The following is a 25,885-nucleotide window of genomic DNA, read 5'->3' as shown; positions in this document are numbered from 1 at the left end:
TTGTAGATTTATGGCTGCCTGTGTAACCTTAATACAGCCCCGTTGGGTGCATTATGATACTATTTTTAATTACATGATTACATACTATTGTTTTCATGGAACCCCCACTCATTCACTACATAAGATGGACAATGCTCAGGAAATAGATAACGTAGCTATTCAATATTTCTTTTTATCTTCATTATGTGGCTCTGTACCTTGTTTACTGCACACTATCCAAACCCTGCACTGACTACAGAATTATTAATTTCCTCATGGGTTTTTTTTTTTGGGTGCTCAGCCCCATAACATCTGAATGCTTTACAAAAATGAATGGATTTATCCACACAGCATACCTATGAGATGATACGATCATATTAGTTCCATTTACAGATGGGGAACTGAGGCACAGAGATATTTTAGACCAAAATTGTAAGGTCTTCTAATTTTGCCTAACTTGAGATATCTAGGGGCTGGTTTTTTTTTTCAGCAGAATTAGCACTTCATATCATGTTCAAAGCACAGCTTCAATTGACTTCAGTTGAAAGTGATCAGCACTTATGCAAATCAGGCCTCTGGTGTCTCAAGTTGGGCATCCAGAAAAGGAGGAACACACAAACTATGAAACTTGTGGGTAACTATGGCAGATGAAGGGGTAGAATTCAGTTCTCCATCATGGTATTCAGGTATCTTAACTACAAGATCATCCTCCTGAAGTTGCTGCCTCATTCACTGTACACCTTCCAATTTCCTGCAGAAAACAGACTTGTTTACTGCAAAACCCTGAGCACCATCAATCTTGTTCACTGAATGAGGCAAAGGTCTTGTAGGGAAAGAGCATGTGATTATGTAATTAAAGGCTATATAAATGTATAAACATAAGAGGGCTGAATTAAGGTTGCATGGTCAGTCTGAGTTCTGGCATTTCCTAGCTTTTGGGTTGAACCTTTACAATCTTTAAACATAGTTTATCTTGCATGTAATTTCCTAGGTTTTTAAAAAAGCAAATGGAAAAAAAAAGCTCCATGTGGAACCATATTAATCTATGTGTGGTTTACCACTAGGATTCCACTTTTAAATCCTCACCACAGATCTCTACCATTTGAGGTATCTCAGTTCCTGGTAGACTGTGGGCACTAGATAGGCATGAGATACAGATGTTATCAGTGAGTTTGCTAGCTGTTTGCTGAGAACAGAGGAATGTTGGGACTTTGGAATCCTGAGTTCAATTTTGGGTTTTGTAGGGGAGTGTTCTGTGGCTGTTAAAGATTCTTTTGTCCCTGTTCCCTTCTACTTGTATCCCCTACCATCTCCCCTGCTTCTGTCCCCCTGTGCTTAAATCCCCCAAGTCTGTCCCTGTCCACTTCTGCTCCTATCCCCCAGCCTGTTTCTCCTTCTTCCACCCTGCATGTCACCCTTCTGCTTCCTCCTTTTCTTTCATGCTGCCTGGGTTCCAGGAGGGGAAGCGTTGTGAGTACAGGAGGGAAAGTCTCCCTAATGTCAGTTGTAGTGCATAGTATTGATAGCTGCATATATGCAGCTAATCAAGCATGTTTGTGTCTGATATGTTTTCCCCTTCTGATTGCAGTGTGGACTAAAGAAGGTCTTCTATTTTTGCAACCAAGATGGTGGAATAAAAATTTAAATGAAAATAATGTTTCTTGTACTGTGACCCATGTTTATCCTCTGTCTCTAAACTTAGTGGAATCTTTAATGCAGCACTAGGATTAAACAGTAAGAACTAAACCTTTGTGACATCTGTTTTGTTTTTAAAATTAGCAGCCTTGGGCCTCAGTGTCTTCATCTGTAAAATTAGAATAATGATACTGATCTCCATTGTAAAGTGCTTTGAGATCTACATTTTGTTATTGTATGTCTTTGGCGTTGTCTGTTTGACAAGTCTTTTGCATCCATACTAGTCATGCTGAATCATATTAATGACACCTGCAGTTTTACTGTTCTTGAACAACTTTGTCCACCCGTATATTTTTGTCAATAGCCCTCTTGCTCTTTCTGGAATTCCACCTCATGTCACAGTGCTATCTGGGCATGAATATTGGCTTCTGCCCAGTGGCAGCATGTTCATGGAATGCACTTTATACCTGAGATATCTTTGATAGTATAGAGTTATCCAAAATGTCAAAGCTCTATCACCGGGAAGCGTTGCCTGTGAAAAAGATGCAGAACAGCTATACAGTGTGTACAGAGCCATTTTTATGTGTCGTCTGGCAAGCATACAATTGGCATTGCAGGTGCAGAAAGGTGTCTTAGAAAAGCCACTTTGGAGTGACTACACTGCGGGATGGAAGGATGAGCAGGGGTTTGCATCAATTGTGCTAACTTGGGAGGGAGAATCATCCAACCTGGGATTCAAATGACTGACTCATTTAACAACCACAGAAAGCCTAATATGGGGTGTTAGTGAAAATCACTGGTAACTGGAACAGTTGTGTATTGGATATAAGATGAGTTTTAGTTGATTGAGGAGGAAAAATTGTTATTTAGCATAGTACATTTCTTGTGTGTGTATAAGGCCCTTTTCCCCCCTGTTCAGTCTGCTTTCAGAGATTGAATCTAATCTTAGGCTACGTCTTCACTACCTGCCATATCGGCGGCTGGCAATCGATTGCTCGGTGATCGATATATCGCATCTCATCTAGACGCGATATATCGATCCCTGAACGCTCTTATATCGATTCTGGAACTCCACCAACCCCAACGGAGTTGCAGAGTTGACATGGGGAGCCGCAGACATCGATCCTGCGCCATGAGGACGGTGAGTAATTCGATCTTAGATACTTTGACTTCAGCTACATTATTCACGTAGCTGAAGTTGCGTTATCTGAGATCGATTTTCCCCCATAATGTAGACCAGCCCTCAGTCAGTGGCAGATATTCTTTCTGATGTTTTTTCCTAATATCGGTACAAAGTACAGTTCACCCTGAATAGAGCTCAGCAAATAATTGAGAGTGAAGATAGTGTCCCCTGCCTGAGATTTTTTTTTTTTTTTAATGCTGTCCCCTTGCGCATACAAATTATAGCAGGGTATTTTACTACTTGATCACACAATATGCATTCAGAAACACAAAGTTACACAGGTGCACTGTAGGTAATAGAAAAAGTTGTATTTCCTTTGCATTCTATGAAGTGAATAGTATGTTGCGTTGTCCTTTGCTGTGCTGAAAGACCTAATTATAATATATACATGGAAGGGGCTGGAGTAAACATTGCTATGCCAACTGTAATTTTCAGCTTCCTGACTTGGGCATTTAAAAACTTAGGTTTCATGCTGTATCACTGTATTGCTTTTGTTGGTGTTCGGGTTTTTCACAGGAACACTATTTACTTCTAGGGTGTGGAGGGATAGTATGGATTGGAATTGGTGTTCTATAATGTAGATCAGTAATTAGAACAGTGTAATTACATGAAGCTGGCATGGATTTTAGGATAGTTATAGTAGGCTTTTGACTTGTCATAATTATATAGATGAAAACTAGTGTAACCTGTACCTTGGGGCTTCCTCTTACAGCACAGCTGAGCGTAGCATTGTATCCAGAGATCACAGAACGGCTTACTAAGGGGTGAGTGAATTTGGGGGCTTCAGAGAAGTCATGCTCTTTGTAACTGGGTGGTTTATAAATGGTGCCTGCAATTCAAACAAACAGAGTAATCTAGTAAGAATTTTGTCTTAAATCTTGCCTAGTCAACACAGTCTACTTGTAATTTTATTTTATCTATGCTGTTTTAGGAAAGCAGTAGTGTTAAAACATCAGCGTTGCAAACATTTGTGATGTAATGAGATATTATTTCCTAAAAGCCCTAGCTCCTGGAGTCCTAGGATAATGTGAGAATCTGTTTTCATTTAAAAAATAAGTTTCTAGCCTTCAGGGTTGCATGGAAAAGCTTGAAAGCATGAACTCTAAAGACTCAAAACCCAGAAGATAAGAACCCCAAAATTTGTTTTTAATGTAATGACTTCTGGGAGCCTGATTCATGATTCTTGTGGCTGGAAATAAAGAAAAATGTCGCAGTCTAATAAGGAGTCTAAAAGATTAGAAGCTGTAAGTGCCCAGTATTAAGTAATGAAAAGGTCTCTGCTCCTATGCCAGAAATTCTGTACTCTCCTGTCTATAATGCATTACTCAACTTGCTAACTGTGGCTTATCCATGAGTCAGTTTTTGTGACCTTTGTTTTGAAGAATGTGTGTTACCTGTCTTTTTTATGTAGGCAGGAGTTTTAGTTGTTGCAGCAGTTTCGCTCAGTCCACACAAATTTTCACTGAAGACACGGAAATAATATTCATTCCCCATAATCAGGTCTGACACGACACAGTTGGTTCGTCGATAGTGGTCAAAAACAGTGTACCATTCCTATAATGAGACTGTACATTAGTCTACTTTTTCTAACATCTTGAAAAAGGTTTAAAGGGTCAGAGATGGTGCTAGTTGTGGTATGCAGACCTTCCTTGTCAGTATTAGTGAAGAAGACAGCCTACCAAGTAACAATGATTTTGGGAATGGATAACAATTCCTGATAGAGTAAGTGAGAGCACACAGATTCCTTTAAGGGAAATTAAAACCTTACCTATTTTCTTACTTGGATGTTCATTTTGGCAGAAAATTGTATATGTACTTGCATAAAACACAAAAGTTTCTATCCCTTATGGTTACTGCATATAAAACTTTGTAAACTAGTGTAAGTCTGTCTACCTAAGTCTTCAGAGACCGCTTTAGTGCCCATAATCACAGATGAAATCAACATGACTCTACTCAATTTCAACATGTCTGTTCATAACAAGATCAAAAATCATGTCAATTGACACAAGCCCTGAAAGTGAATATGTAGTTTCTGGTTCAGCATCTTACTTCCATGCTCTACCTGGCCCTATTCATCCTGCCCAATTTCAGTGACTTTAGGAATTATTGGCAAGCCTCAGTGTCTCTCACCATTGTCTTTTTGTCAGCCTTCTGGATTGTGTACCCCGAGATCTGAGCATTGCCATCATCTTGGGGTGGTTTCCACTCCAGAGCGACGTTGAATCCCCACACATCTATAATTTTCACATTCTGAGGTGGACCAGGTTTGTCTACAGAGGAAACAAGTCAGACAAACTCAGTTCTTGTTTCAGGATCTTTGATCTTCAGCATTTCCTTCCAAGCAGGAAAAAAACTAAGTTGTTTAATTATCCCAAAGTAAAACACTTGTTTTATGGAAAGTTGAAAATTAAAACATGAAAATAAAAAAAAAAGACGGTTACTCACCTTTGTAACTGTTGTTCTTCGAGATGTGTTGCTCATATCCATTCCAGTTAGGTGTGCGCGTGCTGCGTGCACGTTCGTTGGAAGATTTTTACCCTAGCAACACTCGGTGGGTCGACTGGGCGCCCCCTGGAGTGGAGCCACCATGGCGCCAGATATATACCCCTGCCGACCCAACCGCCCCTCAGTTCCTTCTTGCCGGGTACTCCAACAGTGGGGAAGGAGGGCGGGTTTGGAATGGATATGAGCAACGCATCTCAAAGAACAACAGTTACAAAGGTGAGTAACCGTCTTTTCTTCTTTGAGTGCTTGCTCATATCCATTCCAGTTAGGTGATTCCCAAGCCTTACCTCGGCGGTGGGGTCAGAGTGAGATGTGGCAGAATGCAAAACTGCTGAGCCAAAGGCTGCATCATCTCTTGAAGCAAAGGTGTGGACCGAGGACCAGGTAGCTGCGCGACATATCTCCTGGATAGGTACACGAGCCAGGAAGGTGGCAGATGAAGCCTGAGCCCTGGTAGAATGCGCAGTGATGGGGCTTGGGGAAATATGAGCCAAATCATAACAAGTGCGGATGCACGCCGTCACCCAAGATGAGATCCTCTGAGAGGAAACAGGTAGGCCTTTCATTCGGTCTGCTACCGCGACAAAGAGTTGGGGTGTTTTACAAAACTGTTTAGTCCACTCAGTATAAAATGCGAGCGCTCTACAGACGTCCAGGGAGTGCAGTTGTTGCTCCCGTCGCGTTGAGTGTGGCTTCGGGAAGAAGACCAGGAGAAAGATGTCCTGGTTAACATGAAAGGCCAAAACCACCTTAGGGAGGAAAGCCGGGTGTGGTCGCAACTGCACCTTGTCTTTGTGGAACACAAGGTACGGCGGATACACCGTAAGAGCCCTAAGCTCGGAGACTCGTCTGGCCGATGTATGGCTATGAGGAAAGCTGTCTTCCAAGACAGGTATAGCAGCGAGCAGGTTGCTAACGGCTCAAATGGGGGAGACATAAGTCTGGTTAAAACCAGGTTGAGGTCCCAGGTCGGAGCTGGGCAGCGTTCTTGAGGATATAAGCACTCCAAGCCCTTGAGGAACCTCAAAACCACAGGGTGTGAGAATACAGAACAATCACCTTTGCCTGGGTGGAAGGTAGAGATGGCTGCCAAGTGTACCCTCAGTGATGATACTGCTAGGCCCTGCTGTTTGAGAGACCAGAGGTAGTCCAAAATAGAGGGGATCGAGACCTCAGTGGGAGTAAGATTAAGTGTTTCGCACCAGCAGGAGAAACGCTTCCACTTGGCCAGGTACGTTGACTGGGTGGAAGGCTTTCTGCTACCCAGGAGAACTTGTCGTACTGATTCAGAGCAACGTAACTCTGACTGGTTTAGCCATGCAGCAGTCACGCCGTGAGGTGAAGAGCCTGCAGGTCCGAGTGGCGAAGCCTGCCGTGGTCCTGAGTTATGAGGTCTGGGTGGAGTGGCAGGGTAATTGGGTTGGCTATCGACAGGTCGAGCAACGTGGTGTACCAGTGCTGCCTGGGCCATGCTGGAGCGATCATGATGATTCGTGCCCTGTCCCTGTGGAGTTTCAGCAGGACCTTGTGAACCAGTGGGAATGGTGGGAAGGCATAAAGGAGCTGGCTCTTCCACGGCATCAGGAAAGCGTCTGAGATCGATCCCAGGGAGAGACCTTGGAAGGAGCAGAACATCTGGCATTTCCTGTTCTCACGGGAAGCGAACAGGTCTATGTGGGGAAATCCCCACTTCTGGAAAACAGAATGCATAACGTCTGGGCAGATCGACCACTCGTGAGACAGGAAAGACCTGCTGAGTCGATCCGCCAGGGTGTTCCGAACGCCTGGGAGAAAGGATGTTACCAGATCTATCAAGTGGGCTATGCAAAAGTCCCAGAGTTGGATGGCCTCCTGACAAAGGGGGGAGGACCGTGTCTCTCCCTGTTTGTTTATGTAGTACATGGCTGTTGTGTTTTCTGTAAACACTGAGAAACAACAGCCTCGCAACAGTTGCTGGAACGCCTGGCACGCCAGGCGGACTGCTCTCAGTTCTCGGACATTTATGTGTAATGCAAGCTCCTGAGAAGACCAAAGGCCTTGAGTATGAAGGTGACCGAGGTGAGCACCCAAGCCGAGAGATGACGCGTCCGTCGTCAGGGACATTGAGGGTTGGGGCGGATGGAACGGCATCCCTGCACACAGCAGGGAGGGAATTAGCCACCATTCCAGGGAGCCTAGGGTGCTCGAGGGAATGGTGACTATCATGTCTATCAGGTCCCTGCCTGGGTGGTATACCGAGTTGAGCCAAACTTGGAGAGGACGAAGGCAGAGCCTGGCGTGTTTACAAACGTGCAGGCAGCCATGTGACCCAGGAGACTGAGACAAGTGCGAGCCGAGGTCGTCTGGAAATTCTGTAGACCTCGGATGATTGTTGCCATCGCCTGAAACCGCGGCTGTGGTAAGCTAGATTGGAGTCCAGGATAGCTCCTATGAAGTCTAACCTCTGCGTAGGAACTAGAGTGGATTTTTCTATATTGATCATCAGGCCTAGACGTGTGAATAGGTCCTTGACAATGCCCACATGCTGAGTGACTTGTGTCTTGGAGGCTCCTCGGATGAGCCAATCGTCCAGATACGGAAAAACGTGTATCTGACATCGGCGGAGGTAGGTGGCGACTATGGCCATACACTTTGTAAATACCCTTGGGGCTGTAGAAAGGCCAAATGGCAGGACCGTAAACTGGAAGTGCTGACGGTTGGCAACAAAGCGGAGGTATCTCCTGTGCGGAGGAAAGATGGCGATGTGAAAATACGTGTCCTTCATATTGAGGGCGGCATACCAGTCTCCAGGATCCAAGGACGGGATAATGGTCCCCAGGGATACCATGGGGAACTTCAACTTTATCATAAACTGGTTGAGTCCTCGCAGGTCTAGCATAGGTCTGAGACCTCCCTTCGACTTGGGGATTGCTAACATGGAGAAGAACAGGGATACTATTCAGGAAGATCTGGACCACCTTGTAAACTGGAGTAATAGTAATAGGATGAAATACAATAGTGAAAAGTGCAAGGTCATGCACTTAGGGATTAATAATAAGAATTTTAGATATACGTTGGGGACGCATCAGTTGGAAGTGACAGAGGAGGAGAAGGACCTTGGGGTATTGGTTGATAGCAGGATGACTATGAGCTGCCAATGCGATACGGCTGTTAAAAAAGCAAATGCGATTTTAGGATGCATCAGGCGAGGTATTTCCAGCAAGGATAAGGAGGTGTTAGTACCGTTATATAAGCCGCTGGTGAGACTCCATCTGGAATATTGTGTGCAGTTCTGGTGTCCCATGTTCAAGAAGGATGAATTCAAACTGGAACAGGTCCAGAGATGGGCTACTAGGATGATCCGAGGAATGGAAAACCTGCCTTATGAAAGCAGACTCAAAGAGCTTGGCTTGTTTAGCCTGGCGGGGGGATATGCTTGCTCTATATAAATATATCAGGGGGGTTAACGTTAGGGAGGGAGAGGAATTATTTAAGTTTAGTACTAATGTAGGCACAAGGACGAATGGGTACAAACTGGATATAAGGAAGTTTAGACTTGAAATTAGACGAAGGTTTCTAACCATTAGGGGAGTGGTGGCAAAAGACTTTTCTGGCTTTAAGACTAAGCTTGATAAGTATATGGAGGGGATGTTATGATAGGATAGTTTAATTTGGGCAATTGATCTTGGATTATCACCAGATAAGTCTGCTCAGTGGTCTGCGGGGAGATGTTGGATGGGATGGGAACTGAGTTACTGCAGAGAATTCCTTCTTGGGTGCTGGCTGGTGAGTCTTGCCCACATGCTCAGGGTTTAGCTGATCGCCATATTTGGGATCAGGAAGGAATTTTCCTCCAGGGCGGATTGGCAGGGGCCCTGGAGGTTTTTCACCTTCCCCTGCAGTGTGGGGCATGGGTCGCTTGCTGGTGGATTCTCTGCAGCTTGAGGTCTTCAAACCAATTTTGAGGATTTCAATAACTCAGTCCTGGGTTAGGGGTTGTTATAAAAGTGGATGGGTAGGGTTCTGTGGCCTGCCTTGTGCAGGAGGTCAGACTAGATGATCATATTGGTCCCTTCTGACCTATGAGTCTATGAGTCTATTAGGAAATAATGGGAATAAAACACCTTGCCCCTTTCGTCTGTCGGTACCTCCTCTATAGCTCCTATGGCGAGGAGCGTCTGCACCTCTTGTAAGAGGAATTGCTCGTGAGAGGGGTCCCTGAAGAGGGACAGGGTTGGAGGGTGGGAGGGTGGGGTTGAAATAAATTGGAGGTGGTACCCATACTCCACAGTGCGTAGGACCCAGCGATCTGGTTAACTGGGACCATGCCAGGAGGAAGTAGGAGAGACGGTTGGAGAAGGGAGGAGAGGGATCCTGGCCTGTAACTGGTATGCCGCCCTCGGGCGCACCTTCAAAAGTTCGTCTTTGGTCCTGGTGGTGGTTTTGAGGGACCTTGATTTTGGCCCTCTTGGGGTCCTGACGGTCGTCTGCGACCACCTCGGCCTGTCTTTGTCTAGGCACAGAGTATGGGCAGTGAGGCTGGGGACGGAAAGGCCTGCGTTGGGTCACCGGTGTATGCATGCCGAGAGAGTGCATTATGACCCTGTTGTCCTTCAGGCTTTGCAGCCTGGGGTCAGTCTTTTCAAGAAGAGGCCTTTACTATCAAATGGTAAGTCCTTAATGGTATACTGCAGCTCCGGTGGGAGGTTTGAAACCTGAAGCCATGAGATGCGCCTCATGGCAACACCCGAGGCCAGAGTCCTGGCTGCTGAGTCTGCTGCATCCAACGAGGCCTGGAGGGAAGTTCTGGCCACCTTTTTCCCTTCCTCCAAGAGGGCAGTGAACTCTTAGCGGGAGTCTTGAGGGAGAAGCTCCGTAAACTTACCCACTGCCACCCAGGTGTTATAATTATAGCGGCTAAGCAAGGCTTGTTGATTTGCCACCTGGAGCTGTAGGGCCCCTGCCGAGTACACCTTGCGGCTGAGTAGGTCCATTCGCCTACTGTTTGATTTCGGGGCTGGCGCCTGCTGGCCGTGGCATTCCCTCTCATTAACGGACTGGACAACTAGTGAGCAGGGAGGAGGATGGACATACAAGTACTTGTACCCTTTAGAGGGCACCATATATTTACGCTTGACTCCCCTGGCTGCAGGAGGGATAGAGGCTGGGGACTGCCATATAATATTGGCATTCGCCTGGATGGTCTGAATAAACGGTAGGACCACTCTAGTGGGGGCATCCACCGATAGAATGTCCACTATCGGGTCCTCTACCTCCGGGACCTCCTCCACCTGGAGGTTCATATTGAGTGCCACCCTCCTTAGGAGGTCCTGATGGGCTCTCAGGTCGATTGGAGGAGGGCCCGAGGAGGATGTTCCTGCCACCGCCTCATCTGGAGAAGAGGAAGAGGAGATGCCGACGACGAGCGGGTCATGGGTGGCCTGTTGCTCTTGGGTGATCTTCTGCTCCAGAGGAACCTGGAAGTCCGGTGGGTGAACTGGGGCTTCCTCCGCAGCAGTCGGAGAGGGACGGCTAACTGTCGCCTCTGGCACTTGGTGCTCTGGTGAGTCAGAGCGGGACGGAACTACTGGTACACCTTGGGCCTGGTGGTACACCCAAGGTGTCCAGAAAGACCACTGATGGGGTCCTTGGTCCTGGGCCTGGGTCTCTTGGAAGACTTTGGTGGGCTCATCAGAATTGCGGTCCTGAGCATAAGAGCTGTCTGCGTAGGATGGTACTGATGCGTGTCTGGATGGCCATGGAGGTGCTGAAAAGCCTTGGGCAGAGTCTCTGTCTCTAGCAGACCTTGCCCTACTCGGCACTGGGGACCGCGAGGAGGAGAGCGGTACCGGGACTGCGAGTGGCGTCGGGAGCGGGAGCGCCGACGGGACCTGGAGCGTCTGCGGGACCGTGATCGTGAATGGTGCCGCTCTGCTGTGCCGACAGAGGATGGTCTTATCAAGGTAGGTTGCCGATAGACTTTATTACCTGCACCGGTGGTGTCGGGGGTTGAGGCAGCGTCAACTCTGTCATGGCAATCAGATCCCTCACCGTTGAGAGTGTCTCCGGTGTGGAGGGAATAGTAAGCTCAACCACGGCGTGTGCTGGGGAGCTGTCAGGCACCGGACTCAATGGCCCTCGTGGGACCGGAATCGACGGTGCCAATGTCGTCAGTGCCGTGGCAGGTGTCAGTGCCGGGCGATCCAACTTAGATGAGCTCTCTGGCTGCAGTGCAGGTGGCACAGAAGCAGCAGGAGTTTTAGGCTTTCTCAACCTCGGGGAAAGGGAGTAGTGCCGAGTCGACTTCGATGCCGGTGACAGCCAGTGCTGAGAGGCCTTGACAGTACTGGCACGGTCCGGTGCTGAGGAGGGGCTTCTGCCCGCTGATTGACCAGCGGTCGGTGCCGAAGGCGAAAGGGGTAAGAGCTGCCTCCATGAGGAGCTGCTTTAGCCGAAAGTCCCGCTCCTTTTTTTGTTCTCGGCTTAAAAGCCTTGCAAATGTGACACTTATCTGTCAGGTGAGATTCCCCGAGGCACTTAAGGCAGGAGTCGTGTGGATCTCCTGTTGGCATCGGCTTATGACAGGCTGAGCACTGTTTGAAACCCGGTGAACCAGGCATGGTCCCCGGCACCGGATGCGGGGAAGGGGCTAATCCCCGAACCCCTCTTAACTATACACTAACTATGAACAATAAAAATTAACTAGAACTATATAACTTTGAACTATATACACAACAAAATAACTAGAGAACTACGAGTAGCTAGGGAGGTGGAGGTCAGTGAAACCGCACTCCACTGTTCCAATAACTGACACGGGCGGTAGGAAGGAACTGAGGGGCAGTTGGGTCGGCAGGGGTATATATCCGGTGCCATGGTGGTGCCACTCCAGGGGGCGCCCAGCTGACCCACCGAGTGTTGCTAGGGTAAAAATCTTCCGACGAATGTGCACGCGGTGCGCGCTCACCTAACTGGAATGGATATGAGCAAGCACTCGAAGAAGAATGTCAGTTAAGGTACCTGCACTATTCTTAATGCTATCCTTCTGCATATTGTTCAGAGACAGGCAATCCATTTAACAAAAACAGGAACCACCCAAACCTTAACTTTGAATCAAACAAGAACTTTTTGCGATGTTGGATGGGAGTTAACTCTTTTTGCCAGTCTTTTATTATACACAGTTTTCTCTGACTGAATTAATCAGTTTCTCATTGAGAGGTCTTACATGCACTGAGAACTGTGTATTGAACCACCTAGGCACTGGATCAATGTTTAGCTGGACTGATGAAGGTCAGACGCTTAGAAATGCTTGAGCACTTTATTGGAGAGATTGTTAATATCTCTCCTATGGGAGGGTAAGTGCATCATTTAAACAAGCTGTAGTCCTGCCCTTGTTGAAGAAACCAGCGTTCCACTTGAATATTGCCAAGTCTCTAACGTCCTGTCTCGGAACATCAATGAAAAGGCAATGACAGGCCAACTCTAGCATCCAGAATCCTTAAACTCCTTGGATCTGTAGAATGGGTCCACATATTTCTTTCAGAGGCTTAAGGTGGGTGACTTCTTTTTCTCCCAGTGACTCAGCTGACTCCTACAAGACTGAGTTTTGTCACTGCTCTTTTACACAGTCTCTATAAAGCTGGTGAAAAGTGATATATAGTGGCTACAGTGTTATCAGTTTGCAGACAGTACTTAGATCTATTTCTTGTCTTAAAAAGTATTCAGTCATGTCCATGCTGTCCAAATATCAGCCAGAGAGTGTGATTTGGATGGCTTTAATTCACTCCAAATAATACTGAGTTGATGTAGATTGGTAGAGAGAAACATTCTGAGGACCTTTGACCTGTCTCTTGATAGAGGGTATCTGCCCACCTACTGTTAAACTGGTTCATTCTCTTGGGTCTTATTAGATTCATCACTGCACCAGACTCCCAGCTTTTATCAGTGACAGCAAATACTTTTTCATCCATGGCTGATCAAGAGGATATGTACTTTAATATGCTTTCTCCACCATGTTTATCTGTGCCTCATTTATACCTCTAGGCTAGATGAGTGCAATGCACTCTTTAGAGCTAGTCAAGAAGTTTTGACTAGTAAAAAATGAGGTTCTCCACCTTCTGGCTAGAGATGGGCTACCATGAGCATGCTATACCTGTGCGTTTCTCTCTTCCATAACGGACAGTCACTTCTGGGTGAAATTCAAGATGCTGATTTTCTACAAAGCCCTTATATGCCCCAGGTTCTTGTTATCTTAGAGAGCCCCATTTCCTCTTTGCCATCTGTATCATTTCAGCTATCTTTTACAGGGATGAAGCTTGCAGGAGCTGTAAGCCAGTAGGGGAGGGCTTTGTCTCTGGAATTTGCTCCTGTTGGAAATACTTCAAAGTCCAAACCTGGCCACTTTTAAAATGTACAGAATGGCATCAGGCTTTTCCACTATCATGTCCACTCTCAGACCCCCATGATATAATCAGGTGACTCATGAAGGACTAAAACACACAGTCACACCTTAGACTGGATCATCTATCTAGATGTAGACAAGGAAATTGAAGGATTGACCTTTATCTTGGGCAGTCCACTATATCCTTCAAACTGATATAAAAACTTAGGTATAATGCAGGAAGAAGGTTTTATAAGTAGTCTGCCCCTGTTCTACGAACTCATAGTCCCAGATAATTTCTGAAGTATCCTCAGTGAAATCTACACCCAACTGAAGAACCAAGAACTGGAAGATCTGGTGAGACTTTCACCTTGTACACTGGCTTCTGTTGTTGACCACGCTGGTACCTAAAAGACCCTTGCATTCATCCCAGCAGATCACTGTTGATTTCTGATAAGATGGAGCAGTAGGAAAGGAAACAAATGACACTGATAGAAAACTGGCAGTTAAACTCCAGCACAAGATTTTTCTCTACTGTAGCTAATATATCATCAACTTTACATGTAATACCCTGTAAAATTTTCCAGATAGTGAACCACCTTGTTAACGCAAACTGCTTCCTCATATCTCACCAACAAGCTCCTTTCAAAGATCTGTCAACATTATAAGATCAGGACAACAGCAGCTATTCATGAGACTTAAAACACCTTTCCGCTTCCAATGAATTTAGCTCATTCACATAGCAAGAAAATATAGGACTGCTGGAAGAAATCTGATTCATTACTGATGATTATCTATGCCAGTCATGGGCTAGTTAAAGACATCTGTGGATTCTTACAGAGATTGTCAACTCCACACCACCTTTGATGAGAGAAAGCTATCATCCATCTTAAAGCATTCCACAATCTGGCCTACTTATATTTAATTTAGATTTCTGAAACTACTGCTTGTTGATTGACCTCTAATTTTTGAGCAAATTAACTTAGAAACTAGCTACAGGCTGCCTCCAAACACATCTATCACCAATATCCTGCATCCTTCCAGCCTGGGTTTAAGCCAAGTCAGAACAAAGGTAGCACTGAAGGATGATCACCTCTTGCCTGTAAACTGCAGAAAGTTCTTGCTCTTATTTCTGGATCTGTCCGGGGCATTTCTACATAGATCATACTATTGTCCAGGGGTGCTGGAACAATTTTTATAGTGGGGGTGCCGAGGGCCATTGGATCAAACTCTAAACCCTGTATATAATGGAAACCATTTCAAGCCAGGGGATTGCACCCCTAGTTCCAGCATCTATGCTACTGTCCTACCTAAGTGATAGCAGGAATCCATTGTAAAGTGCTGAAATGGCTCCATTTTTTCCTTTCAAGACAACAACAGAGTGTGAGGATGGAAAACTGCTCTTTTATCTCTGGAGCACTCAGGAAGTCCCATAAAGATTGACTTTCTCCTCCATCCTTCTTAACATGTACATAGAGTTGTTAAGGGAAATTATGAGACATTGTTTTAAATGTCAGCAATATGCAGACAACCCCCAATTTTAAGTTTTCATTTTCCTTTTGATACATACGGAATGATTTTCTAGCCCCCTCACTGCTCGGCTGAACAAGAGATGAGAATTCTGTACTACCATGAATAGAAAAGAATCACAAAGGACTGAGTCGAGGGTTATTTATATTTGGAGGTTTCAAATGGCTCCAGCTGTTGTTTATTGGTAACACTTCTACATCCTCAAGAGCAGTGTGAAGTGATGATTTGGAATGCACATTCCAGACACAGAGTAGAAAATACATCTAAATGCATTTAACTAAAAAGGCTCCTGGAATTTTGGGGAAATGATTGGTAAAAGTACAGAATTGTATTTCCACTTTAGTTTCCACACGCTGTAAAATATAGATACTTCTGCTATCTCACAGGGATCGTGAATGATTTATTCAGTGTTTGTGATGTGTTCAGCTACTACAGTCGTTTTTACTTTCATTTTTGTAGCCATCTCAAAAATCGGTTTGAGGGGAGAGTTGCAACTAGTCATGCAATGGATAAAAATTTCAATTCTGTGTAATGAATACAAATACCTAGGGATACAAAGATTAGGGCAAAAAATTGTCAGAGCCAGAACTGAGATGAATTGGCTAAGTGAAACAGGACAATACTGTGGAACACTGTTTTGTATAATTGAAGTCTGTAAGGGATGATATTCTACAGAATAGTGAAAAATCAAACCCTTAAACCAACCTAAGTGGATTGCTAGGTATGCTGTGGCTTCCTGTGCCAAAATATAGTATACCAACTCACTTCACAGGCATATGTGAGCCACCAGGGCTATGCTGAAATAAGGCAAAAACAATTAAAGGCAGCTATTTCCAGCTGCGAATCTTTGGAGCTGAGTTGCAGATTGGATGAAGGCTTCGCTCTTTCCCTCTTGCTGGTTCTCCACCCTCTCTCTCACACCAGCAGTTCAGAATAAAAGCCTTCCACCTCCACATCTCTTTCTGAAGTACAGAACATAGAAACAGTGAGAGCAGCAGCACTGCCCATCAAAATGTGGAAATGTGTCATATTGGATTGGAAGTTTTAAAAACTGCAATCTGCTATACCAATAAAAATGTCAGCCTGTCATTTCTATATTGAATAACACCTCCAAACTTATTTGAATATAACAATTCTGCACCATATGCCTATGTATCTGCTGGTATGTAAAACCTCTACAGCAACCCTACTACTTGTGAATCTACCAGTACCTGACAATATTGGACCGGAAGACTGTTATATTGTTAAGAACACAAATGAATAATTTCTAATCTGTATATACACAAATAAATTCTAAACAATTTCTCCTTTGTTTCTATCTTGACACCAAGGGCTGGTGTTAATAGCAGGAAGTGTGTGTGATGCTGGCAGATCAGGTGCCAGCTCATGCCAAGGACTTCAGGCCCCAACTGAACACGATGAATGCATAGCTGGAAACCAGTCTGGTTCATCTGTTTGTTACTATTTTTAAAATAGTATTAGATTTATAAAAATGTGTCTAGACTTTATGAAATGATTGTAGGATGCCCCATGTATTTATCTCACTTAAGGTTATATTAAGGTATGCATTGTAAATCTCTAACTATGGCCTGGTCTACACTACAGAGCTAGGTCAATGCAGAGCAGCTTTTGTTGACCTAACTTTGTAAGTGTCTACATTAAATTTCACTCCCGCCGATGTAGCTGCCCCACTACGCTGACTTAATAAGTCCAGTTCCGCAAGAGGCATAGAGTCAATGTCAATGTAATTAGGTTGACGCATTGTCAGTGTCGACACTGCATTGCTTACATCAACTTTTATTGGCTTTCAGAAACTGTCCCACAGTGCCCCATACTGACAGCACAGTCAGTGTAAGTGCACCTAGTGAGGATGCTCTCTGCCAACCCAAGGAGCAAAGTGTAAACACGCACCAGGATGTAATTACTGCGGCAGCTGTATGCTGATGTAAGTGAGGTCAGCTTAATTTTGTAGCATAGACATGTGCTGTAACTCACCAAATAGAAAAGAAGCATTAATTAATGTAAAGTCCAGATTCTTACCAAAGATGCTAGGTCCTGCACACAAGAATGTCCATTGAAACCAAATGAGCCATTGTGAAACATTAAAGGACAGAGACTCTGTGGATTGCTCCCCCCATGTCCATGAAGAGGAGATGTGTATGAGGACCTGTCCCATGAGCTTAAACTATTGGGGAAGGGAAAATTCCTGACAAGAAGAAACTGGGTCTCTATGCTGCTTGAACTTTGAGAGGACAAGATTTCTAAGCATAAGCTCGGGATCCTCAGTGCTTGGCCTGGTTAGCCATAAAGGACTTAAAGAATTTGCTTATGATAGAAGCTTCTACCATCCTTTGAACTTAAAACTGTAACTCATTTGTGTATGTATGTTTACCTGCTTTAACATTGTTAATAAATCCTTAGTTAATGTATTATAGAATTGGCTACAAGTGTTTTCTTGGGTATAAGATCTAAGGTGCAATTGACCTGGGATAAGTGACTGGTCCTTTGGGACTGGGAGTAACTTGAATATTATTGTGATTTTTGATGTAAGGGACCATCTATCACAAAGGCAGGCTTACCTGGCAATATAGACCAAAGTACCCAAGTGGACTCTCTCTGACTCTGTGTTAAGGCTGTTACAGTGCTTGAGGAGTTCACACTTGATACTTGGTTGCTGAAATCTAAATCTCCCAATCAGTTTGGGGTTTGTGCTCTGCTTCTTAACAGTCTGCCCTGAAGTTGCTACTCAGGGTATGGCTACACTTGAAACTTCAAAGCACTGCTGCGGCAGTGCTTTGAAGTGCGAGTGTGGTCACAGCGCCAGCGCTGGGAGAGAGCTCTCCCAGCACTGCACGTACTCCACATCCTCTACGGGTGTAGCTTGCAGTGCTGGGAGCCACACTCCCAGCGCTGCAGCACTGTTTACACTGAGGCTTTACAGCGCTGTATCTTGCAGCGCTCAGGAGGGTGTTTTTTTCACACCCCTGAGCTCGAAAGTTGCAGCGCTGTAAAGCGCCAGTGTAGCCATGGCCTCACACTCCCGAGCCACTTCAAACAGCTTGAGAGTGTATAGTTCTTTTTCTTCTCTTTGGGGATGAAAGGGACTTACTTCAGGACAGTCCAGTTTTTGGTTGCCTGCTTCCTTACCCCAATCCTCAAAAGATAAGAGCACATGAGGCTATAGACATTAATCCCTCAGCATGCAGACATCTGTCAAGGAAGCTTAGCTGATTAACTGATTTAGCAAAGGATCAGTGATTGATATATTGGTTCTTTGACAGCCAGGTTAGGCTCTCACCCTTCCAGCTGACCTATGCCTGCTGTTACATAGCAACTGTAGCACTGCCGTCAATAAAAACAGCCTGCCTGTTTCTCCACGTTTCTCTCCTGCCAAGAACATACAAATCTGGAGAGCAGAAGGTGCTGTTGACAGAAGTGAAATAGGGCAGCTCTGATGAATGAGGGGCTGAGTCAGTAATTTAAATGCATGCTTTGGCTGTAGAAGGCTCTGCAAGTATCCAAGCCCTTTCAGTTATCAGTAGGAGATTAACTGAAATTTATTTAGTGTTGTGGGAAAGCTATCTACCTAAGAATTTAGAAAACTTACACCAGTCCTGTAGGCCTGCTAGGGGGAGGGATAGCTCAGTGGTTTGAGCATTGGCCTGCTAAACCTAGGGTTGTGAGTTCAATCCTTGAGGGGGCCATTTAGGGAACTAGGGTAAAAATCTGTCTGGGCATTGGTCCTGCTTTGAGCAGGGTGTTGGACTAGATAACCTCCTGAGGTCCCTTCCAGCCTTGATATTCTGTGATTAATAAGTATAATAACATTACTCACACCTTATCAGCCATTAAGTTTCTGTGGGAAATGGTTCTCTGACAACTTACATATTTTTACATGTAAAGTCAATTTTACGGTAAGAGATGTACCAAATATTGAAAGGAAAATACTGAGTATTGTCATACAGGAGCAGAGCATGCCTTAGGTCCTTTGTGTCTAGAACCATTAGGTGCTCACATTTGCCATCTTTATCCTATGTATGTCTTAAAATTTTTAAAATTTTCAGCAATGTGCAATAAGCTCCATATTCTCAGTTCTAAACGGTCTGAAATTATATTAAATAATAACAAATAAAATTACATATTCCCAGAAAGATATTAACAAATTGGAGGAAATTTAAGGAGAACAAAAATGATCAAGTCTGAACGAAGTGATTTAACCTTTCCTCCTAGAAAAGCAAAATGTGTATATAATGTGGCTAAGCAACATTTTACTCTTAAAATATTTGCAGATGTTTAATAGCAAAGATAAATTATTATTTTATATTATTAGTATTTAGTATTATCATTATTTAGTATGTTACATAGAGCTATAACAGAATTCTTGCTGACTATGATATATATATTAGTCTGTGAATAGTCTTCCAAGAGAATTTATGGAAGTGTCATTAAAATGAGAGTAGAAATGTGCAGTACAGAACAATTCTGCACTGAGCTACAAGAGATGAACTGTCTTAAGGCTTGCCTTATGGGATGTTAATCCGCACCAGAGGGTTGTAAATCCTAGTGTACCATTAGTGTGTTGTGTACTGACTGGACTTGTGGACACCGCGGGCACCCACTAAACATTCCATAGTGTGTATTAAGGTAGTCCTGTGAAAAACTACACTAACGTGCACTAGGGAGCTTTTCGTATGTGCCAGCAGGGTCCACACATGCCAGTAAGTCCATGACATGCTCCAAAATTTACACCCACTGGTGTGGACTAATGCACCATGAAGACAAGCCCTTAGCTGATCTAATAGGTCTGTCCATATCTGTCTGCTCTAATTGTATTAGACAAGTATTCTCTGAATTCTTTTACAAAGTTAGGGTAAATTCACAACCTGAATGAAGTGGAATCCTCCTACTAATGTATTAGCGCCCCTCTCTAACTCTGGGAATAGTACAATAATACACATACTGGTCCCATTATTTTTTGCATTTACAACCCCTGGGTGTAGAAGGATCATGACACCAGCATACTAATTCCTGGATTCATATTTCCTACCTGGCTATAGTAAAATCATGCACAAGCCCACCAGGGCTGGGATCCATACTTTCTACTTCTGTGTGCAGAAGGATACACATACTAATTCCACTGTTTTAAATGTTGAGCTTTAAAGTCACGAGTTTCTTACCCATTATCTGCATGGTAATAGCAACCTTATCATTCATGTTTTCTATCTGAACTTCCACTTCATATGTCCCTGAGTGGTGATGCTCAGCCTTTCGAATGAACAGGATAGTGTCTGTCGTGCTGTTCCGAATTCCCACCTCTTTGGCGTCTAGTGTTTGACCATCTTTTGTCCAAGTGACTTTGGGTCTAGGTTTACCCTGCAGGAAGAAAAGAGAATGTTTATTCTCTGAACAACAACAGATTTGCTTTTTTCAGGGTCTTTTTTTTTTTTTTTTGGTCTATAAAAATAGAAGAATTAATTTCAGATGCTGTACTGATAGATGAACGAATGATTCTTTGTCTGCTTCCCCTTTTCCTGGGCCCCTTCAGATATTTCTCTTCCATCCTCATGGATCAATAGCACTATGTTCTGACTGGGAAATGGAGATATAACTCCCCCATTTTAACAAAAGTCATTCTGGGAACAAACACTGACAAAAGACTGAAGTTACCTTCTTCCTTTAGATTCATTAGGAGAGCTAGCTATCTCAATGCCCCTTTTCTTTGGGGGCTGAGGAAATTGAGAGTACGTGGAAGATGAACAACAGAAACCTTCATGTGTTTTCTGTTGAGACTGTTACCCCAGCTACTGTTCCTCCCACCAGTCCCTGACTCCCTTGTCTAGTTGCTTTCAAGGCCTTTCAGAAGCTCTTGCCCAGAACTGCAGCATCCTTGGATCTAGAATTTTGGTAGTGCAGGACAAATCACATAAACTGTTTGATATACTACACTCCAAACAGTCAGTACATTGGCTGTGCCCATAAATGAAGACATTCTGGAGCCAATAAAAGATCTATAACTTACACATCTATTAATATCAGCCACTTCCAAGTCAGCTGATATTTAGCCCCTCAAAAGTGCTTTGGGTGCTTTTTTAAAATCCTACATTGGGTTTCTTATTGTTTCTGCAGCTTAAGAAACATCCAAACAATTTGGCCCTCCAAAGTATATCCCTAGAAATAAAGATTCCAGGTGCCTAGAACTTCTGGGTAGGAACCCATATTTATTAGGCACATTACAATCCACAGTACTACCAGTTTGCTGATTAACTGATTTATTCACCTGGGACAACCTGGTCTCCTCTTCTTGATCAGCTGCTTGAGGACACCAGAAATCAGTTCAAAAAAGACAGTCTCACAAGGACAGTTGGTGGCAAAACACTCTGCCAAGCTGTCTGAAGTGGCTCACGAACATGTGTGCCAACCTCATAGCAGTCTGTCAAGAACCAGGGCACAAACCCCCAACTGGTTGTGTTTTGTAATTAGATTTCACCAATGAAGAATGAAGTATGAACTCCTCAAGTACTATACCAGACTTAACATGGAGTCAGACAGTTGTCTTAGGCACTGCGCTCTATCTTGCCACGCAGGCAAGCCTACTTTGTGATCGATGTTCCCTTACACCAAAAATCACATCAATAGTCAGGTTACTTCCAGTCCCAAAAGATCAGTCACTTACCCCAGGTCACTTGTACCTCAGATCTCAAACCAAAGACAATGCTTGTAGCCAATCCTATAATAAACTAACTACAAATTTATTAACTAGGAAAAAGAAAAGAGTTATTTACAAGGTTAAAGCAAGTAAACGTACACATACTAATGAATTACAGTCTTGGGTTTTAAAAGGTATAGAAGCTGCTGTAATATGCAACCTCTAGACATCTTTTAGGGCTAACCCAAGCTAAACAGCTTGGGGATCACTTGCTTAAGTTTAGAAATACTGCCCTCTCCAAATTCCAAGCAGTATAGTGATGCAGTTCCTTCTGGTCAGGGATATTTATTCCCTTCCCCCAGAGTTCAATGTGTGATGGAATGAGGGTTTGTGCATGTCCCCTCCTCATGGGTGTGGAGGGAACAAAGTCTTTTGTTCCTTGATGTTCCACAGTCGTTTCTCTGATGTCCGCACGCCTTCTTTTGCTGGGCAGGAGATGATAACTCTAATGATAAACTAGTATTTCACATGTGGTAAGGCTTCTCTCCTGACTGGGGGGGTTTCCAGCTTCATAGCAAACACTTTTATAGTTACAAAGCAAACACTTGTATATTTAGGGTGACCAGATGTCCTGATTTTATAGGGACAGTTCCGATTTTTGGGTCTTTTTCTTTTCCTGTTACCCCCCGCTCCCGATTTTTCACATTTGCTGTCTGGTCACCCTATGTATATTACCTTATAATGTGGGATACAGATATTATAAGTGATATTAGTGCATGCAGCAACTCACAAGCATTTTGTAAAGTCTAAACACATTCTTAGAAACTTAACATCTGTTCTAAAAATGCTAACACTGTTTTCCAGCTATGCATCTGTAAGTGTTCAGTGAGGCTTAAGGGTGTTGGCCTGAGCTGGTACCTGGTCTGCCAACATCACATGCTCCTTTCAGGCAGCAATGAATGTCTCTGACAAGCTGCCCTCTCATTTACCATTGCAGTAACTATGGAAAGATTCTCTGAGCTACAGTCCTCCAGACTTCTCAAGATGCTGCAGAAGCACCATTGAGGAGTAGTGCTTTGAAGGTCCTGAGGTCTTTAAATGAAGATGATTCTCTGCTTACTCTGAGAGACTCAAGAGCATCCTTTAGGTTTTCTTTCCACTACAAGGAAGTTCTCTTTTAGAAACAAGTACCTTCAGGCAAAGGTCTGGCCAGAAACTATACATCTGTTGAGCCAGCTGGGAAGTAACCATGCTATTCTAGGAATAGGATCTTTACTCTGTCCTCTGGATCATTAGCTGTTGCAGTAGATTGCCAGCAGTAAGTTTGATGGTCAGGTTGAGAGCCTTAGACTAGACCATTTTACAGATCTCTTCATTTTCTTCCCCATTTTGCAATGCCTTACTTCTCCCTGCCATGGAATAGAATCACCTCAGACCAGTGGATTCTCAAAGTACCAGACAAGGTTTATTCATCCTGTTCCAGTCCATAATTGCCTTCCTCCCTCTCCATCCCATTTCAGGGTCCATTCTGGGGATAAACTTGAAAGAAAAAGTCACCTCGTCCCTTCAACTGGGGGTGATGGAAGAAATTTAAAAGAATTTATAGGAAAAGGGTTCTATTCCTTTTAGTTTCTCATTCTCAAAAGGAAGGGAGGATTAAGTCTTATCATGGATTTTAGGCATTTGGTATACTTTTTTTACTCATCTTAAGTTCTTATTGTCCATCCTCCCCTACCTAGATCTGCAGGACTGGTTCACTGCTCTCAGTTTAAAGGACACATATTTCCACACTACCATCTGTCTGTTTCATAGGAAGTACCTCCGTTTCATAGAATCAACAGTATCAATATTAGATCTTTCCATTTGGTCATATCACAGCTCCAAAGATCCAAATGCTTAACCGTAATAGTCCATTTCTGAACAGTAGAAGTCCACATATATCCCTGGTGATTCAAGGCAAATCTTTTCAGGATGCTTCATCAGTTCAGGAAATTGTTCCAGTTTCTGGGTTTTTGAGATTACCAAAATCAACACTCATGCTTACTGAAATATTTGAGTTCAGAGGCACAGCCTTCAATTCCAGCCTAGCCAGTGGATTAGACCAAACATATCTCCAATACTCAAATATGCCCATAATAAGACAGGTAGGGCATGGTAAGGCTCCTGGGTCATATGGCTTCATGCATCTATGTGACCTCTCTGCTCCCCACCCCCAAAGGGTGACTAAAGGGGGACTGTGTTCCACCTTCACAAAGATAACCTGGACATTCAAGTAATTGGTTCATTAAAGTACTTTCATCTTTGTTCCAATGGACAAACCAGAGATGGTATGCAAAGAGTCCCATTTCACTCACTAGTGCCGCAGAGGAAGGGGTGCCAGTTGCCTTCACTCAGATGTAAGGTGTTTATCCATGATATTTAAGGCACAGAGAATCCTTTCTACACTTAAGAGTTCTGGCGCTCAGAGCAGTCCAGTTTAACTTGCAAATCTTTCTTTCCTCAGTTGTATTTTATCGCTCTCAAGATCTTTACATATAATTCCACTGCCATGTATTATGTCACCTGGCAAGGTGGAGAATTATTTAAAGAAACTTATAACTTTAAGGGAAAAAATTACCTTTTGGACTGAAACATTTCCTATTTATTATTTACCAAAACATTTAGGGCTAGGTCATTGGCTGGTTTTCCAACCTGTTTGCAAAATGGAATAGCTCAAAGGGCTAGAGGAGGCAGAAGATCTGTCCCTAAATTTTTTCGGTAAATAACAGCCATGAGAATTTTAGCAGCTTTTTCTGAAAGTTATACCTAGCTCAAAATAGAAACTTACTATGGAAGTGTCCTCTTAGTCATAAATCTAACCTAGCAGTTGCTGTCGTTATAGTATGGTTTAGTAGGCACTTTTATTATAACCCCTTATTTAAGATGCTATAGTGGCTAATGAAATAGGGCAAATGTTTGCACTGTTGGTTTTCATATCCTGATACTCTATAGACTGTGAAAAGAATGAACCCATAGAAGGCATGTTCCTAATTCATATCCCAGAGGATTGGATTTCTGTAATGAGCAATATCTAATCTTGGAGGGAACAGTGAGAGGCAGAGTAGGTGAATGGCACACCAGAAGAGCCTCAGAGGCTTTACTGGAGGGAAATGAAGTGATTTTTTTCTAACAATGTTTTTTAGATACTAGCATTCACAGATACATGATGGGCGGGAAGGCAGCTAAGGAATACCTTGAGTCCCCACTAATAGCACATAATACTCCTCCTAGAATCTGTCTAGTTAATTTTGGAATAGAAGTGTGCTACCCACCTCCTCTTGGCAGGATATCCCACAAGATTACAGTCCTCTATAAGAAAAGGCATGGTCTACTAATTACTTGGCTTTTGCCCTTCTCTCGCATTTTTCATCTAAGGATTTCAAATTTCTTTACAAACATTAATTCAGCCTCATAATACCCTTACAAGGTAGCTGAATAGTAGAATTCATGTTACAGATGGGTAAGGCTGCAATTTTGTCACGGAAGTCGCGGATTCCATGACTTTCTGAAACCTCTGTGACTTCCGCAGCTGTGGCAACTGGTGCGGCTGACCCCAGGGCCACCCAAGCAGCTGGCCCCGGGGACCGTCCAAGCAGTAGAAGTCCTGGAGGCAGCTGGAGCAGCGGCCCAGGGAGCGCCAGAGCAGGAGCGGTCCCAGAGGTGATCGGAGCAGCAGACCCGGGGGCGATCCTGGAGGCTTTTGGGAGAGCAGTCTCCACGGGCCTCAGAGCAGCAGGCCACCAGGGGCAGACAGCCCCCATTGCTGAAGCAGGCCCCCTCCCAGAGCAACAGAGCCTAAGAGCAGAGTTTTAGTCATGGGTATTTATAATAAAAGTCATGGACAGGTCACTGGCTGTTTTTGTTTATTGCCCGTGACCTGTCCATGACTTTTACTAAAAATATCCATGACTAAATCTTAGCCTTACAGATGGGTAAACAGAGGCCCATAGAGAATAAGTGATTTTGACAAGGTCAGAGACTCAGTCATAGGAATAGAACACGGGATTCTGAC

At 44.0% G+C, this 25,885-nt stretch overlaps 1 protein-coding gene across 5 annotated transcripts in view; it reads right to left on the bottom strand.

The window, feature by feature from the left end:
• Positions 1 to 25,885, bottom strand: part of MYBPC3 (myosin binding protein C, cardiac) — a 135,507-nt gene that overhangs the window by 3,714 nt on the left and 105,908 nt on the right. For all 5 annotated transcript variants that reach the window (XM_030559829.1, XM_030559831.1, XM_030559830.1 and 2 more), the window contains 4 exons: positions 20,366 to 20,561; positions 4,928 to 5,067; positions 4,192 to 4,351; positions 3,490 to 3,626 (listed from right to left, as the gene is read on the bottom strand). In XM_030559829.1, the coding sequence (XP_030415689.1) occupies positions 3,490 to 3,626; positions 4,192 to 4,351; positions 4,928 to 5,067; positions 20,366 to 20,561 (633 nt within the window). The remainder of the gene's footprint in view (positions 1 to 3,489; positions 3,627 to 4,191; positions 4,352 to 4,927; positions 5,068 to 20,365; positions 20,562 to 25,885) is intronic.

Source organism: Gopherus evgoodei, chromosome 4 (assembly GCF_007399415.2).
Source record: "Gopherus evgoodei ecotype Sinaloan lineage chromosome 4, rGopEvg1_v1.p, whole genome shotgun sequence".
Taxonomy (NCBI): Eukaryota; Metazoa; Chordata; order Testudines; family Testudinidae; genus Gopherus; species Gopherus evgoodei.
Note: the sequence above shows the minus strand (reverse complement) of the source record. Positions and strands in the feature narration are given on the sequence as shown.